Source organism: Dendrobates tinctorius, unplaced genomic scaffold (genome assembly GCF_039654945.1).
Source record: "Dendrobates tinctorius isolate UK_male_01 unplaced genomic scaffold, ASM3965494v1 ptg000138l, whole genome shotgun sequence".
NCBI classification, from domain to species: domain Eukaryota; kingdom Metazoa; phylum Chordata; class Amphibia; order Anura; family Dendrobatidae; genus Dendrobates; species Dendrobates tinctorius.
In genome coordinates, this window is record NW_027361806.1 from 21,176,712 (window position 1) to 21,191,532 (window position 14,821).

At 46.2% G+C, this 14,821-nt stretch overlaps 1 protein-coding gene across 3 annotated transcripts in view; it reads left to right on the plus strand.

Moving 5' to 3' along the window:
* TNNI3K (TNNI3 interacting kinase) overlaps positions 1-14,821 on the plus strand; it is a 217,588-nt gene that overhangs the window by 174,332 nt on the left and 28,435 nt on the right. For 2 of the 3 annotated variants that reach the window (XM_073544789.1, XM_073544790.1), the window contains exon 24: positions 3,880-4,049. In XM_073544789.1, coding sequence (XP_073400890.1) covers positions 3,880-4,049 — 170 coding nt within the window. Of the gene's footprint in view, positions 1-3,879; positions 4,050-14,821 lie in introns of those variants that run through there. The other variant, XM_073544791.1, reaches the window with a different exon arrangement.

Below are 14,821 nucleotides of genomic sequence, written 5' to 3' on the forward strand. Positions count from 1 at the left end.
CACGGCAGATAAATAATCAGGTGGAAATTCGCTGTTTGCAGGGGATTGGGTGTTTTGTTAGTGTCTGCGCCGCCGTGTGATGAATATAGTCTGAGGTCTCTGCACAAGCCACATATATCAAGCGTTAGGACAGCGGGATATTAACCATTGCTGTGACTACTCTCCAGCCGTCATTGTACTAGATGCAAAAAATAATAATAAGCGGGGTGCTCACTGTTTTATATTTGGTGCTCAGAGGTAAAATTCAATACTAAATATAATGCAAAAACCTCGGCACACAATCAAATGAAACTCAGATGAATATGAATATAGACCAAAGTTTATTGATTCCAAAATATCATAAAGACCAATATTCCACAGGAAAAAATTCCACAGAAAAAAAATTCAACGTTTCGGCTATAGCGCCTTTTTCAAGAACTTATCTGTGGAAATAATAATCCATGGACATCAGAGTCAAATTCATCATATATGTCACTTAGGTGTGGAATGCCTAGTTCAAAGTCCGTAGATTGCATGCACGTGCTCCATGGTGATCCGTGCGGTATGGCCATGGATTATTTCCACAGATAAGTTCTTGAAAAAGGCGCTATAGCCGAAACGTTGAATTTTTTTTCTGTGGAATTTTTTCCTGTGGAATATTGGTCTTTATGATATTTTGGAATCAATAAACTTTGGTCTATATTCATATTCATCTGAGTTTCATTTGATTGTGTGCCGAGGTTTTTGCATTGTACTAGATGCAGTCATTATACATGGAGGCAGGAGGTGTGCCGGTCCTTATGGCATCCAATATACAAGGAGAAAACCATTCCATATCTCATCTCATTAGCTCCAACTACTTCATATCGGTGTCCTTACCTTACATGGCCGAGTGTCAGACAAGCCCATAATATACAGCAATATGGAGACAAGAGGACCGGTCACTTGCCATAAATATATATTTTTCTTACCCGGTGTAAACGCCGCTGTTCTCCTGAATCCGGCTACGTTTTTCTTTTCTTCCTGCGCCTCTCCGTTCCGGAGATATGGCCTCCTCTTCCCTTTATATAAATCTAATCCTGTTAGCCAAGTAGGCGTGGTTCTTGTTTTTGTCCTTTGGGACCACGCCTACTTGGATAATAAGATTAGATTTATATACAGGGAAGAAAGGGTCGTCTCTCGGGAATGGAGAGGCGTAGGAAGAAAAGAAAAACATCACCGGATTCAAGAGAACAGCGGCGTTTACACCAGGCAAGAAACATTACGTGTTTCTGGCTTTAACCCTAGTCACCCCATCACTATAGCTGGCACATGTAGCTAGCTTCGATCACGTCAGTTTAATCTCTTAAGTGCTCCTGTCAAGCATGACAACGGTATATAAAAGACCTCCAATATGACCGCTATCAGACCGGAGCCCATGGGTCCCCTATAAGGTCACGGGGGGTGCCGAGGGGCGGCCATCACAGCCGCAGAAAGGCTCTGCATCTGCGATGATATTATTCGTATGAAGCCCAATTCATAGGAGACCGTGACTATTACTATACACTGCAATACTGTAGTATTTCACAGCATTGTTTAGCTAATCGAGACATCACAAGTTCAAATCCACTAAGGGAACCAACAAAATATTTTTAAAAATTATAAAAAAAAATATATAAAAAAGTTTATATTACTTCTCTATTTCTCAAATGAAAATAGCAACATGTAAGAAATTAAGAGTCACATATTGTCCAAACTAATAGTAACAGAGTATAAAAATATAAGAGGAACTTAAAAAGGCAAAAAAAAAAAAAGAAAATCAAATCGTAAGAATAATTGCCATTTTTTGTCGTCACACATTCCTCAAAAAAATACAGTAAAAAGCTGCAAAAACGGTATATATACATAAACAGATGAATGGGGCCGCTAAAAACTAAAGCTCGCCATGAAAAGAAAGAAACTCGAGCACACCTGCACCGACGGAGAAGGAAGCCGGCGGGGCGTCTACACGCGGAGTCTTTTTGCAAAGTTTTCGGAGTAAATGCAAAACGGATCCACCAAGATTTGAGGAGGATCTGGAAAGTTTATGTTTAAGTTGCTACTCCAAAACCTCCTAAAAAAGAAAAAAAAAACCTCAGAGCGCACAGAGCCTTACAGATCTCTAGCAAATGACAACCAAAGCAAAATTATTTTCGCAAAGTTCAGAATTCTTTAAGCCATTAAAATATTTTTTTTTTTAAAAATTATTAAAACTCGATAAGTTTAGGAATTGTGGTGATTGTAGTGACTCGGAGAATCTCGTGGCCAGATCGTCCTGAAAACAAAACCCCTCCAAAAAAAAACCTCTGCAGTTTTTTTGTTTTTCATTTTCAATACATTTTAAGTAAAAAAAAAAAAAAAAGAAAGAAAAAAAAAAAGAGGTATGGCGCCTGGAAGGAACGAACAAGAAGATGCAAAAAGGAAAATCGGTCTGGTCCTTAAGGGGTTAAGAATACTCCATTTAGATGTTAATAATCTACAGATAATTGCAATGAAAAAAATAAAAAGGAAGATAGTATATAAAAGCCTCTACACCATAAAGGTAGCCCAGAGCTGACACATAATAAGGAATGGTCGTAAAGGGGTTAAACATGATAATATTAATATACATAGATGTAGCAATCATTTATAAGACCCCTAAATGTTACATAAAATATAAGACTCCTCTCCGCGGAAGGAAACAATAAAAGAACCTAGCAGCAGGAAGATTCACCTGATCAACAGCGACATCGAGATCCATTATTGCAGCCGGCTGTGATTTATAACCGTCATCGTGCGCCGTCCCTGGTGTGAACGGAGCTCAGCCATAAAAATGAATGGCTGTCTCTTATATGAAGAGCGGGAGCGGCCATGTTAAATTAATGGCGCCAGAGATTGCTTCACGGTCAAATTAGGTGAACTGAAAAATCTCTCTAATTTTCCCGCTCGTTTTTCACGGCCGCCTCTTCTTTCCGGATAGATTTTAGTCTCCTTCTTGTTACCCGGATTTTGTGTATTTTGGGCGGCTGATCGTTAGATAATGGTACTCTGCCGCCATTCTGATCATTACTCTATCAGGCGCAGAGCGTCAGCCGTACGACCCGACGCCGGAGACTCATCTGTGCTCAGCGCACGCAGTAAAGCTCTTAAAGGGATCCATTCTCTATTCTGTTTAGAGCTTCTTCTGTTCCGGGATGAGCATTGGCGGCTTTCGATTTTTGCAAATTTTGTGCTCCAAAAATCGGAGAATTGAAAACATAAAAGAAAGACGGACATGAGACCTCGTACAGAGGCGCAGCCACGAGCTCCTGGGCGCCAGCGCCACGTCAGTAACGGGTCACCAGCGCTGCACTGTATATAGGGGACTGTGACCTCCATTCACCAGTTCTCTTCAGAATTCTATAAATGTTGCCGTTTTTTTCGTACCACTCTTGGGGTCTGTGCCCACATAAAGTATTTTCAGCAGAAACTTCTTCACTATTTTCTCTGGGCAGGAAAAACGCAGAATAAAATAAGCCGCATTTTTGTTGCATTTTTTTTTCATGTTTTTTTAATTTGAGTTTTTGTTACAGATTTTTTCTTATTCATTTGTGTAAGTGAAAACTTCAGGAAAAACGCTGAAAGAATCGACATCCTGCAGATTGAAATCTGCACCACACCTGCCAGTAAAAATAAGCAGCATGTGCATGAGACTTCAGGGATCTGATTGCCAGGATTAGGAAATCAATCAGCTTTTGTGACAAATCTGCGCAGAAAAAAAAACCGTAATGTGTGCAATGCGGTGTAAAAGTTTAGCAAATGTTGGAATTGTTACATTTTGGAACGTGAGCGGAGCTTTAGGCAGCAATAACCCGAGGAGTCGGAAATCCTCCCCTAATTAATTCTCCTTTCTTCTGATGGCAGTTGATGTCTCCAGGATCCAGTAACAGCAGCGGTTCCCTTTCCCCGTCGGCCTCATCAGATTGCCTGGTTGCCCGCGGTGGCCCTGGTCGTAGCCATGTGGCGGCTCTTCGTACTCGCTTTGAGTTAGAGTATGCCTTAAATTCGAGGGCTTACTCGGGCTGGCCTCAGAGGTGAGTGGACTGGGACATCGGTCTGGGGTTCCGCGGACAATCCTTCTACGGTGTGTCATAGCCGATCTCAGCGGTGACTGGCTGCAGCGGTCACGTGTGGTATATGGGGTGAGACATTTATACATGCATAGATGGGAGAGAACCATATGATCGCTGATGGTTAGGATGAAATCAAATCATTATTTTTCATATGGCATTAATTGTCAGGGGGGAGGTAAGCTGCCGCCAGAGGTGTCTGACAGTGACCAGCTCCCCTCTCCCCATTAAGAACACATGCTCTATTGTCCGATCCTTGCAGCCATGTGTATCGTGCAGTCTGCAAATATCCGATTCAGTCGGCAGCAGCAATACTGGGTCCATGCAGAACCCCAATAAAATATCCTGCCCATAAAATGCATTGACTAATATTGTCACATTATCGGAACGCATCGCAATAAGTCCATTACTCTTGGGTTTTGTAGACCGCAAGGTGTAAAGTTCTAGTCTGCCACTATTGAGTTCTTCCGCGCATCATTATTGTATATGGGATGGAAAGAAACCATTCTGTGCAATGTACAGATAATGCACATTCTTCCCTCCCCACAGCGCGCCGTGTGGCCTGGCATGGTACTGCAAGTGAAAAAAAAATCAAAGTATTGGACATATCAGTAAATAGTATAAAATTACAGATTTCCTTAATGTTCCATAGCGGCTTGATGTGCTCTACAAGTATGTGTGTGTATACATATATATATATATTTGCGGGGATTATTTAATACATGATCTTATTATTTTTTAATTATTACTCATTTTTCTACACTCAACCACGGCAAAGATCAAACAGCCAGAGCGAAGTGTAAGGCTGCGGTGTACGTAGAGGAAGCGCAGGGTTATTTGGAGGTAACGTCTCGGGGGTCACTCAATTCTCGATGAATAATCCCGTTAATAATTCCTACCTGCAGAGTTTTGGTATTCATATAATATCAATTATTCACGTTGTTCTTTCTGTTGCTTCTGTTTATTCTCACCACATAATTAAAAATGAAATTCCCCAGACGGTTCCTGTTTTCATCTCTCTCTAAAAAAAAAAAAAAAAAAAAAAAGCCCTTTATGCCAGAACAGAGCGGCCTGACACCGGGATGATTACTGTACTAATTTATCAGCCCATCGCGTGACAGCACAACACGGATTCTCATTCCTCGCCATCGCCGTCTCTCCATATTTCTCTCTGTCTAGACACTTTATCAGTGTGTCATATTTTATGTTTTGTTTTGTGCCGCTGCATTATCAGATTTTTCTTTTTTTTTTTTGTTACAATTCTCACTTCTATGAATTTATCTGTATTTTTAATTGCATTTAATATAACTCCTGGCAAGGATGTAAGTACATGGGGCCGCTACAGGCCCCTAACAATACACCTAAGAAGGACTTAAAGAGAACCTGTTACCAAAACGAAAGTGTCCAGTTGTTCCCTGTATTTTATTCCCGCTGCTCCCCTGAGTAATCCGCTTTTTGTCTTTTAGAAATCCACCTTACGGTTCCAGAGATCTGGGCCTTTTTATTCAGTACTAATTTTGATGGTCTATCATAAGGGGTGTGGCTCACATGATTATGCAGATTAGCCTTAAGACACGCCCCTGAGGATCCTGTGAGCCAAGCACTAAATAAAAAGGCCCATAACTCTGAAACCGCATGGCGGATTTATATAAAACAAAAAACAGATTACTGAGAGGATCAATGGGAATAAAATAAGAGCAAAAACTGTCCACTTCTCACCTGGTGACAGGCCCTACATAAATTGAGCCTGTCAGTACTTTTTTTTACATATGGAAGTACAATGTTTAGCAAAGACCACGCGTATAGACTGAGATGGGGAACACCTCTAACGGAGAGACTTCTGGGCACAGAAATATCTCGGGCCAAAGGTGCTCTATTCTACGGATCAGTCCTCAGCTTGTCGCCATGCATACGTTTGTGGATTGCCTTGTAGTAAACATTTGGCTGCAGTGTTACATCAGACTGCCCTTCCCCCTATAAAAATGTCTGAGCATGGGACTGCAGCGAGAGGTCACCACCAGAAGAGAGAGCGAGCATTCTGTAGCTGCTGAGAGCGGGGAGGGTCACATCCGTGATGTAGAGTTGTGGAGACACAAAGAGTTGATTGAGCTAATGTCCATGGCACACACCCAGACGGTGGCCTGTCGAGGATCAACTACATCTCTCAGGTGGCGGCCTGCGACGGTTGAGTCTGGTGGAATGGTTGGTTGAGCGGCCTGGATGGATCTAGATGGAATCATGTGGAAGCTGTTCCCTGCGATGAGTCTCCTGGTGGAAGAGTCAAGCGCACAACTCCATGGACTGTTGTTTTTTACGTAGTTTCGTGTTGGGGTTCCCAGTGTTGTTTTCTGTCCTCACTATCGAGAGCGTTTCATCATCCAGCATTCCCCATTACACCCCATTGGCGGTGAACACAATTTATCACCTATCCAAATGGTCCATGATAAGTTATTGACTGGTGGGGGTCTGACTACCGGGACCCACGCCGATCTGCAGAAGGGAGCAGCAGGGAATATGCTCCACCTCCACTGCATTCATTCCCGGCTTTTTTTTTTTTTTGACAACCCCATAGGCAATGAATGGAACAGCTGTCAGACATCTGACCAACAACTCTATTTTGTAATGGGGAAAAATCTCCATTTTGCTGATTGCTGCTGGTCCCAGCAGTGCGACACCCAACGATCTGCCAGTTATCACCTACCCTGTAGATAAGTGGTCACTTGTTTTCACCAGGCGTCCCATTTAATGTAATCTGTATACAGCACTGTGGAGCACAGGTTTTCTCTTTTCCCTTTTGCATTTTTCTTAGTTTTTCCTAACTTTCATAGATTGTCAGTAAAGTTGGAAAATAATAAATAAATAAATAAAACAACTTCTCAAACTTCATCCAAAACATTTTCTGAATGTATCAAAATAAGCAAAGTCCAGAAAGTTTATAAACGACCCCAAACTTTTTTTTATTTTATTTTTAAGGCGCGAGAATCAGCGAGGAGGTTTCTAGATAATTGGAATAGATTCTCTGCCACAGAAAATAAAGAAAAATAAAGATGAGGAGGCTCCGAGCATCTAATTGTATTATTATATGAAGCAGACAATTGACAATACGTTACCTGGGCTTATAAAGAAGCAGAATAGAGACATTAGCATAGTAATAGCAGGAAAGAAAGAACCGTAGATAGCCCGGAGGAATGTTTCAGCGCCTTTCATCAACGTCTTTTGCGCTTTCATATTATAAATACCGTCCGTAATTTATTGAAACCCTCGGTATTTCTACTGTAAAAAAAAAAAAAAAAGAATAGTAGAGAATGTGACATGTTGAGCTGGTTACACGGGAGCGGCTCCTGGCCGGCGGGTAGGAGGCTACATCACTGAATTCTGATCTCTCTGCAGATTATTACAGGAGAGCTCTAGATGTAACGTATCCTCTGAGGTTACTCAGTCTCAAGGGAATATTAGCTGCCAAGTTGGTTCTATGAGGAGCAGCTCCTCTACGAAATCCTCTACGAAAGATTTTGAAATAAATAAGTGAAGCGAATCCTAAAGGAAACCTCCCAAACTAAAAAACCTTCTAAAACTCTTCAATACTTCTTCAGGAAAAGAAAAACTTCTGTAAATTTGAAAAAATTGTGTTTATTGGAACGCCTGAAAAAAACTTGGTGTGAACATGGCTTTAGGAGGGATTTTTATTTCTGCATTTTATAGCTCATGTCCAAGGTTGCAGGCCACCTCTGCAATATATCTGAGGTGTCTGGATTCCTAGGCAAGTAGTGCAGAGCGCTTACAAGCTGCTTGTTATAGAGCTTGCAAACACTGCTCAGAAGCTGGCCAGATCACTGGATTCCCCTGTGCTCCTCCTCCGATGCTACAGAGGCTACAGATGACAACCGACTGCAGTGCGATCTTTTGTTCGCCGTGAGAGAGACACTGCGTACGATTTGCAGATCTGCTCCGCCTCGTTGAATCAAGATTTTCTCGCACTGCACTCCTCCGTGTTATACATCAGTGTGAGCGCGCCCTTAGTCTGAAATGTGTAGGATTTAGTCTTACAGTTTTGTTCTACCGATGGCTCCTATTTTTAATGTTTTGGATTAAACCTATTTGCATATTTTTATCCGGAAATTCACCAGATTTCTCCTTTGTTTACACTTTGAGATACTTTTTACAGAGGGTGAAATTAAAACCGCAACAAAGTGATTTTATTAGTATTACTGTAGTAACAATTATTATTGTTATTTTCTGGACTATTGTAACTCTCTTGTAATCAGTCTCTCTCTTACCAAACTCTCCCCTCTCCAATCTGTCCTGAATGCTGCAGCCAGGATCATATTCCTCACCAATCGTTACACCGATGCTCCTACCTTGTGCCAGTCATTACACTGGCTACCCATCCACTCCAGAATCCAGTATAAACTTATTACCCTCACCCACAAAGCTCTTCATGGCTCAGCACCATCCTACATCTCCTCCATCCTCTCAGTCTACCACCCTACCTGTTCCCTCCGTTCTGCTGATAACCTGAGGTTAGCATCCACAATAATCAGAACCTCCCACTCCCGTCTCCAAGACTATACACGTGCTGCGCCAATTCTTTGGAATGCACTACCCAGGCTAATACGATTAGTACCCAATCCCTACAATTTTAAGTGTGCCCTAAAAACGCATTGTTCAGACTGGCCTACCGCCTCAGCGCATTAACCTAACGATCCCTGTGTGGCACAGCCAAAATTTTTTTTACCATAATCAGGTTCCTCGCATCATGTTCTCACATGCTTTTTGCATTTAATAGCCCTCTGTGTCTGTACTGTTGCACACTTAGACTGTTAACTGGTTCATACAGAATTACATGAACACCCGATTCTTACACTATGGCTGGTCCGAACAATCAGGGCAACTGTTACCACCCACCTTTCGTGTCTCCCTCTTTCCACATAGACTGTAAGCTTGCGAGCAGGGCCCTCATTCCTCTTGGTATCTGTTATGACCTATGTGATTATTGTTATGCTGTAATGTCTATTGTCTGTACAAATCCCCTCTGAAATGTAAAGTGCTGCGGAATATGTTGGCGCTGTAGAAATAAAATTATTATTATTTTTACAGCGTGCACTTTACAGAATAAGCAAAATAAAATGAATTTTATTCTGCAGGTCATATAAGGAATTTTTTTAGCGTTTTTTTTTTGCATTTCAGGTTTTTGGAAAATGTCACTGAAGAAGATCCTTATGGAATCTGCTCCAATCTAAGCACTGTCCAAACAAAAGGCTGCAAAAAAAATATTTCGAAAAAAAAGAAAAACTCCCCACCTTCGCTCCTCCCCCCCAAAAAAGCATCTCAGGAGAAGTTATTGGCTGAAAACTTTTTGTACACCTCAGAAATTCTGTTTGGCCATAAAAAAATAAAAAATGGAAATAAACTGCTGCATCGAAAAAATGCAATAATCAGCGCTGCTTACTGTTCCATATTTTGATGCAGCACGTGCAGGAAGAATTGCAGCGTTTTTGCACATGGGAACGTGGCCTTACCATCATCTGATTTCCCTCATCTCTTCTCTTTCCATCCTCAGAGCTCGTCTTCTCCCTCACAATGGATATATTACGTCTATTTGTAAGGATATGAAATTTTCATTACACAGAATATTAGGCAGAAAATGAGGCAGAATGATTCCGCTTCTTCCCATTACACATAAACAATCTCTATAAATTTGTCTCGTATTATTTCAAATTATCCAACTTATTAAAGTTTCCTGAGAAATTTCACTTTTGCTTTAAAAGGGGGTCTTCTATTTATTTTATGATTTCATTTATTTTCGTGTCTAGAGTAGGACGTCTTACGCTCTTTAACCCTTCAATGGCTCGGTTCTGTTCTTTTCAAATACTTTTATTTTGGAAACTGCACTGTGAAGGTGATTATCATGGGATGTTGAGTCATGGCCAAAAGTTTTGAGACTGACAAGTTTTGGTTTTCGCTCTTTTAGTCGGACCTTTCTATGGCTACTGACAATTATAAACATTCCGAACGTTGTTACGTGTGTTTGAGAGACCCATGAAGTTTCTGTGACGCCTCAATATTCCCAGCTCCGCCCCTTTTTCTCCAGACTTTCGCCCGGATGGATATCGGCTTCTTTTTCTTTAACTTTTTTACAAAGTTTTGAATTTATTTTCAGCACATAAATAATATTAATAACAATAAAATAATAAATGAACATCTACAAGTTTGGTCTCTCCATAATTGTATTAATCTGTAGATTCATGTTCCCAGGTCAATCTTACCACATACTGAATGCCATAAAAACAAAACCCAAAAACAATGGAAAGTTCCCCTCCCCCTTCACTTTGAATTTTTTTTCTCATTTTCCAGTCCATTTTATAGTACTGTAAAATGAAAGGTGAAGAAAAAATGAAAGCGCTAAAAATTAAAATTCGCCAGGTCACTAAGGGGTATCGTGCTGTAAAGCGATAATTAGCTTTTCTGGGGTTCAGATCTGCTTGGCTGCTGTGTCATCTCCGCCTGAGTCTGCGCCCCTTTCTCTATAGGGGGGACCCCTACCTATCCGGCCTTTATGGTAGAACCCCTTTAAGTGGTAATGGCGGAGCATCGGCCGCTCCCGGCACGTTCCCAGACTCGCGGTGTTTCTTCCGCTGCTTCGTTTTGCTCTTCCCCCGCCAGGTCGGAGTGATTTACATTTTAGTCAGTGGAAATTAATGAATCTTTAATCTTGTGGAGCAGAAGGAGAGCGGCTTCACACCAAGCAACGCACGAGCCTGAGAAGGAGAGATAACTCCGCCGCGCACCTCAGCCGCTTAATAATATACATCGCCGGGTTGATTACTTCGTAAACTGAGACCATTAGACTTATTTTATTTTATAGGGCGAAGGCAACAAAGACATTACTCTGCCGGACAAAGAAAAATCTGCGCTGTATATTCAGGGCAAGAATACATCAATAATGACCGAGAGATGTGTCCGAAATGTACTGAAGCAGGAAAAATCCAGACTTTATTATTATCTTGGAAAATGAGATACAAGTAAAGGAATATTCCGGGTGGAAGAACTTATCACCTATATGATGGCTGATAATTCATTGGTGGCCCGACCGCTGGGATCTGCACCGATCACCCGAATGGGGCACTTTTTTCCCTGTTAGGATCAGGCGGCTGTGCACACGCTCAAAGGTGCCAGTGCCGCTCCAATAATATTCTATAGGGCTGCAGAGCGCTAGAGCGGCGATCAAGCATGTACATGGCTGCTCTATTGGTACTCTAGAGGGCTGCCGAGCGCTGGAGCGGTAAACGAGCATGTACATGGCTGCCGAGCACTGGAGCGGCAAACGAGCGTGTACATGGCTGCCGAGCGCTGGAACGGCAAACGAGCATGTACATGGCTGCCGAGTGCTGGAGCGGCAAACGAGCGTGTACATGGCTGCCGAGCGCTGGAGCGGTAAACGAGCGTGTACATGGCTGCCGAGCGCTGGAACGGCAAACGAGCATGTACATGGCTGCCGAGTGCTGGAGCGGCAAACGAGCGTGTACATGGCTGCCGAGCACTGGAGCGGCAAACGAGCGTGTACATGGCTGCCGAGCGCTGGAACGGCAAACGAGCATGTACATGGCTGCCGAGTGCTGGAGCGGCAAACGAGCATGTACATGGCTGCCGAGCGCTGGAGCGGTAAACGAGCATGTACATGGCTGCCGAGTGCTGGAGCGGCAAACGAGCGTGTACATGGCTGCCGAGCGCTGGAGCGGCAAACGAGCATGTACATGGCTGCCAAGCGCTGGAGCGGCAAACGAGCGTGTACATGGCTGCCGAGTGCTGGTGCGGCAAACGAGCGTGTACATGGCTGCAGAGTGCTGTACATGGCTAACGAGCGCTGGAGAGGCAAACGAGCATGTACATGGCTGCCGAGCGCTGGAGCGGTAAACGAGCATGTGCATGGCTGCCGAGCACTGGAGCGGCAAACGAGCATGTGCATGGCTGCCGAGCGCTGGAGCGGCAAACGAGCGTGTACATGGCTGCCGAGCGCTGGAACGGCAAACGAGCATGTACATGGCTGCCGAGTGCTGGAGCGGCAAACGAGCGTGTACATGGCTGCCAAGCGCTGGAGCGGCAAACGAGCGTGTACATGGCTGCCGAGTGCTGGTGCGGCAAACGAGCGTGTACATGGCTGCAGAGTGCTGTACATGGCTAACGAGCGCTGGAGAGGCAAACGAGCATGTACATGGCTGCCGAGCGCTGGAGCGGTAAACGAGCATGTGCATGGCTGCCGAGCACTGGAGCGGCAAACGAGCATGTGCATGGCTGCCGAGCGCTGGAGCGGCAAACGAGCGTGTACATGGCTGCCGAGCGCTGGAACGGCAAACGAGCATGTACATGGCTGCCGAGTGCTGGAGCGGCAAACGAGCGTGTACATGGCTGCCGAGCGCTGGAGCGGTAAACGAGCGTGTACATGGCTGCCGAGCGCTGGAACGGCAAACGAGCATGTACATGGCTGCCGAGTGCTGGAGCGGCAAACGAGCGTGTACATGGCTGCCGAGCACTGGAGCGGCAAACGAGCGTGTACATGGCTGCCGAGCGCTGGAACGGCAAACGAGCATGTACATGGCTGCCGAGTGCTGGAGCGGCAAACGAGCATGTACATGGCTGCCGAGCGCTGGAGCGGTAAACGAGCATGTACATGGCTGCCGAGTGCTGGAGCGGCAAACGAGCGTGTACATGGCTGCCGAGCGCTGGAGCGGCAAACGAGCATGTACATGGCTGCCAAGCGCTGGAGCGGCAAACGAGCGTGTACATGGCTGCCGAGTGCTGGTGCGGCAAACGAGCGTGTACATGGCTGCAGAGTGCTGTACATGGCTAACGAGCGCTGGAGAGGCAAACGAGCATGTACATGGCTGCCGAGCGCTGGAGCGGTAAACGAGCATGTGCATGGCTGCCGAGCACTGGAGCGGCAAACGAGCATGTGCATGGCTGCCGAGCGCTGGAGTGGCAAACGAGCGTGTACATGGCTGCAGAGTGCTGTACATGGCTAACGAGCATGTGCATGACTGCCGAGCGCTGGAGCGGCAAACGAGCGTGTACATGGCTGCAGAGTGCTGTACATGGCTAACGAGCATGTGCATGACTGCCGAGCGCTGGAGCGGCAAACGAGCGTGTACATGGCTGCCGAGCGCTGGAGCGGCAAACGAGCGTGTACATGGCTGCCGAGCGCTGGAGCGGCAAACGAGCGTGTACATGGCTGCCAAGCGCTGGAGCGGCAAACGCGCGTGTACATGGCTGCCGAGTGCTGGAGCGGCAACCGAGCGTGTACATGGCTGCAGAGTGCTGTACATGGCTAACGAGCGCTGGAGAGGCAAACGAGCATGTACATGGCTGCCGAGCGCTGGAGCGGTAAACGAGCATGTGCATGGCTGCCGAGCACTGGAGCGGCAAACGAGCATGTGCATGGCTGCCGAGCACTGGAGTGGCAAACGAGCGTGTACATGGCTGCAGAGTGCTGTACATGGCTAACGAGCATGTGCATGACTGCCGAGCGCTGGAGCGGCAAACGAGCGTGTACATGGCTGCCGAGCGCTGGAGCGGCAAACGAGCGTGTACATGGCTGCAGAGTGCTGTACGTGGCTAACGAGCATGTACATGGCTGCCGAGTGCTGGAGCGGTAAACGAGCGTTTGCATGGCTGCTGAACGCTGGAGCGGCAAACGAGCATGTACATGGCTGCCGAGCGCTGGAGCGGCAAACGAGCGTGTACATAGCTGCCGAGCGCTGGAGCGGCAAACGAGCGTGTACATGGCTGCAGAATGCTGTACATGGCTAACGAGCATGTGCATGGCTGCCGAGCGCTGGAGCGGCAAACGAGCGTGTACATGGCTGCCGAGCGCTGGAGCGGCAAACGAGCGTGTACATGGCTGCAGAGTGCTGTACGTGGCTAACGAGCATGTACATGGCTGCCGATTGCTGGAGCGGTAAACGAGCGTGTGCATGGCTGCTGAACGCTGGAGCGGCAAACGAGCATGTACATGGCTGCCGAGCGCTAGAGCGGCAAACGAGCGTGTACATGGCTGCCGAGCGCTGGAGCGGCAAACGAGCGTGTACATGGCTGCAGAGTGCTGTACATGGCTAACGAGCATGTACATGGCTGCCGAGCGCTAGAGCGGTAAACGAGCATGTGCATGGCTGCCGAGCACTGGAGCGGCAAACGAGCATGTGCATGGCTGCCGAGCGCTGGAGCGGCAAACGAGCGTGTACATGGCTGCAGAGTGCTGTACATGGCTAACGAGCATGAGCATGACTGCCGAGCGCTGGAGCGGCAAACGAGCGTGTACATGGCTGCCGAGCGCTGGAGCGGCAAACGAGCATGTACATGGCTGCCAAGCGCTGGAGCGGCAAACGCGCGTGTACATGGCTGCCGAGTGCTGGAGCGGCAAACGAGCGTGTACATGGCTGCAGAGTGCTGTACATGGCTAACGAGCGCTGGAGAGGCAAACGAGCATGTACATGGCTGCCGAGCGCTGGAGCGGTAAATGAGCATGTGCATGGCTGCCGAGCACTGGAGCGGCAAACGAGCATGTGCATGGCTGCCGAGCGCTGGAGCGGCAAACGAGCGTGTACATGGCTGCAGAGTGCTGTACATGGCTAACGAGCATGTGCATGACTGCCGAGCGCTGGAGCGGCAAACGAGCGTGTACATGGCTGCCGAGCGCTGGAGCGGCAAACGAGCGTGTACATGGCTGCCAAGCGCTGGAGCGG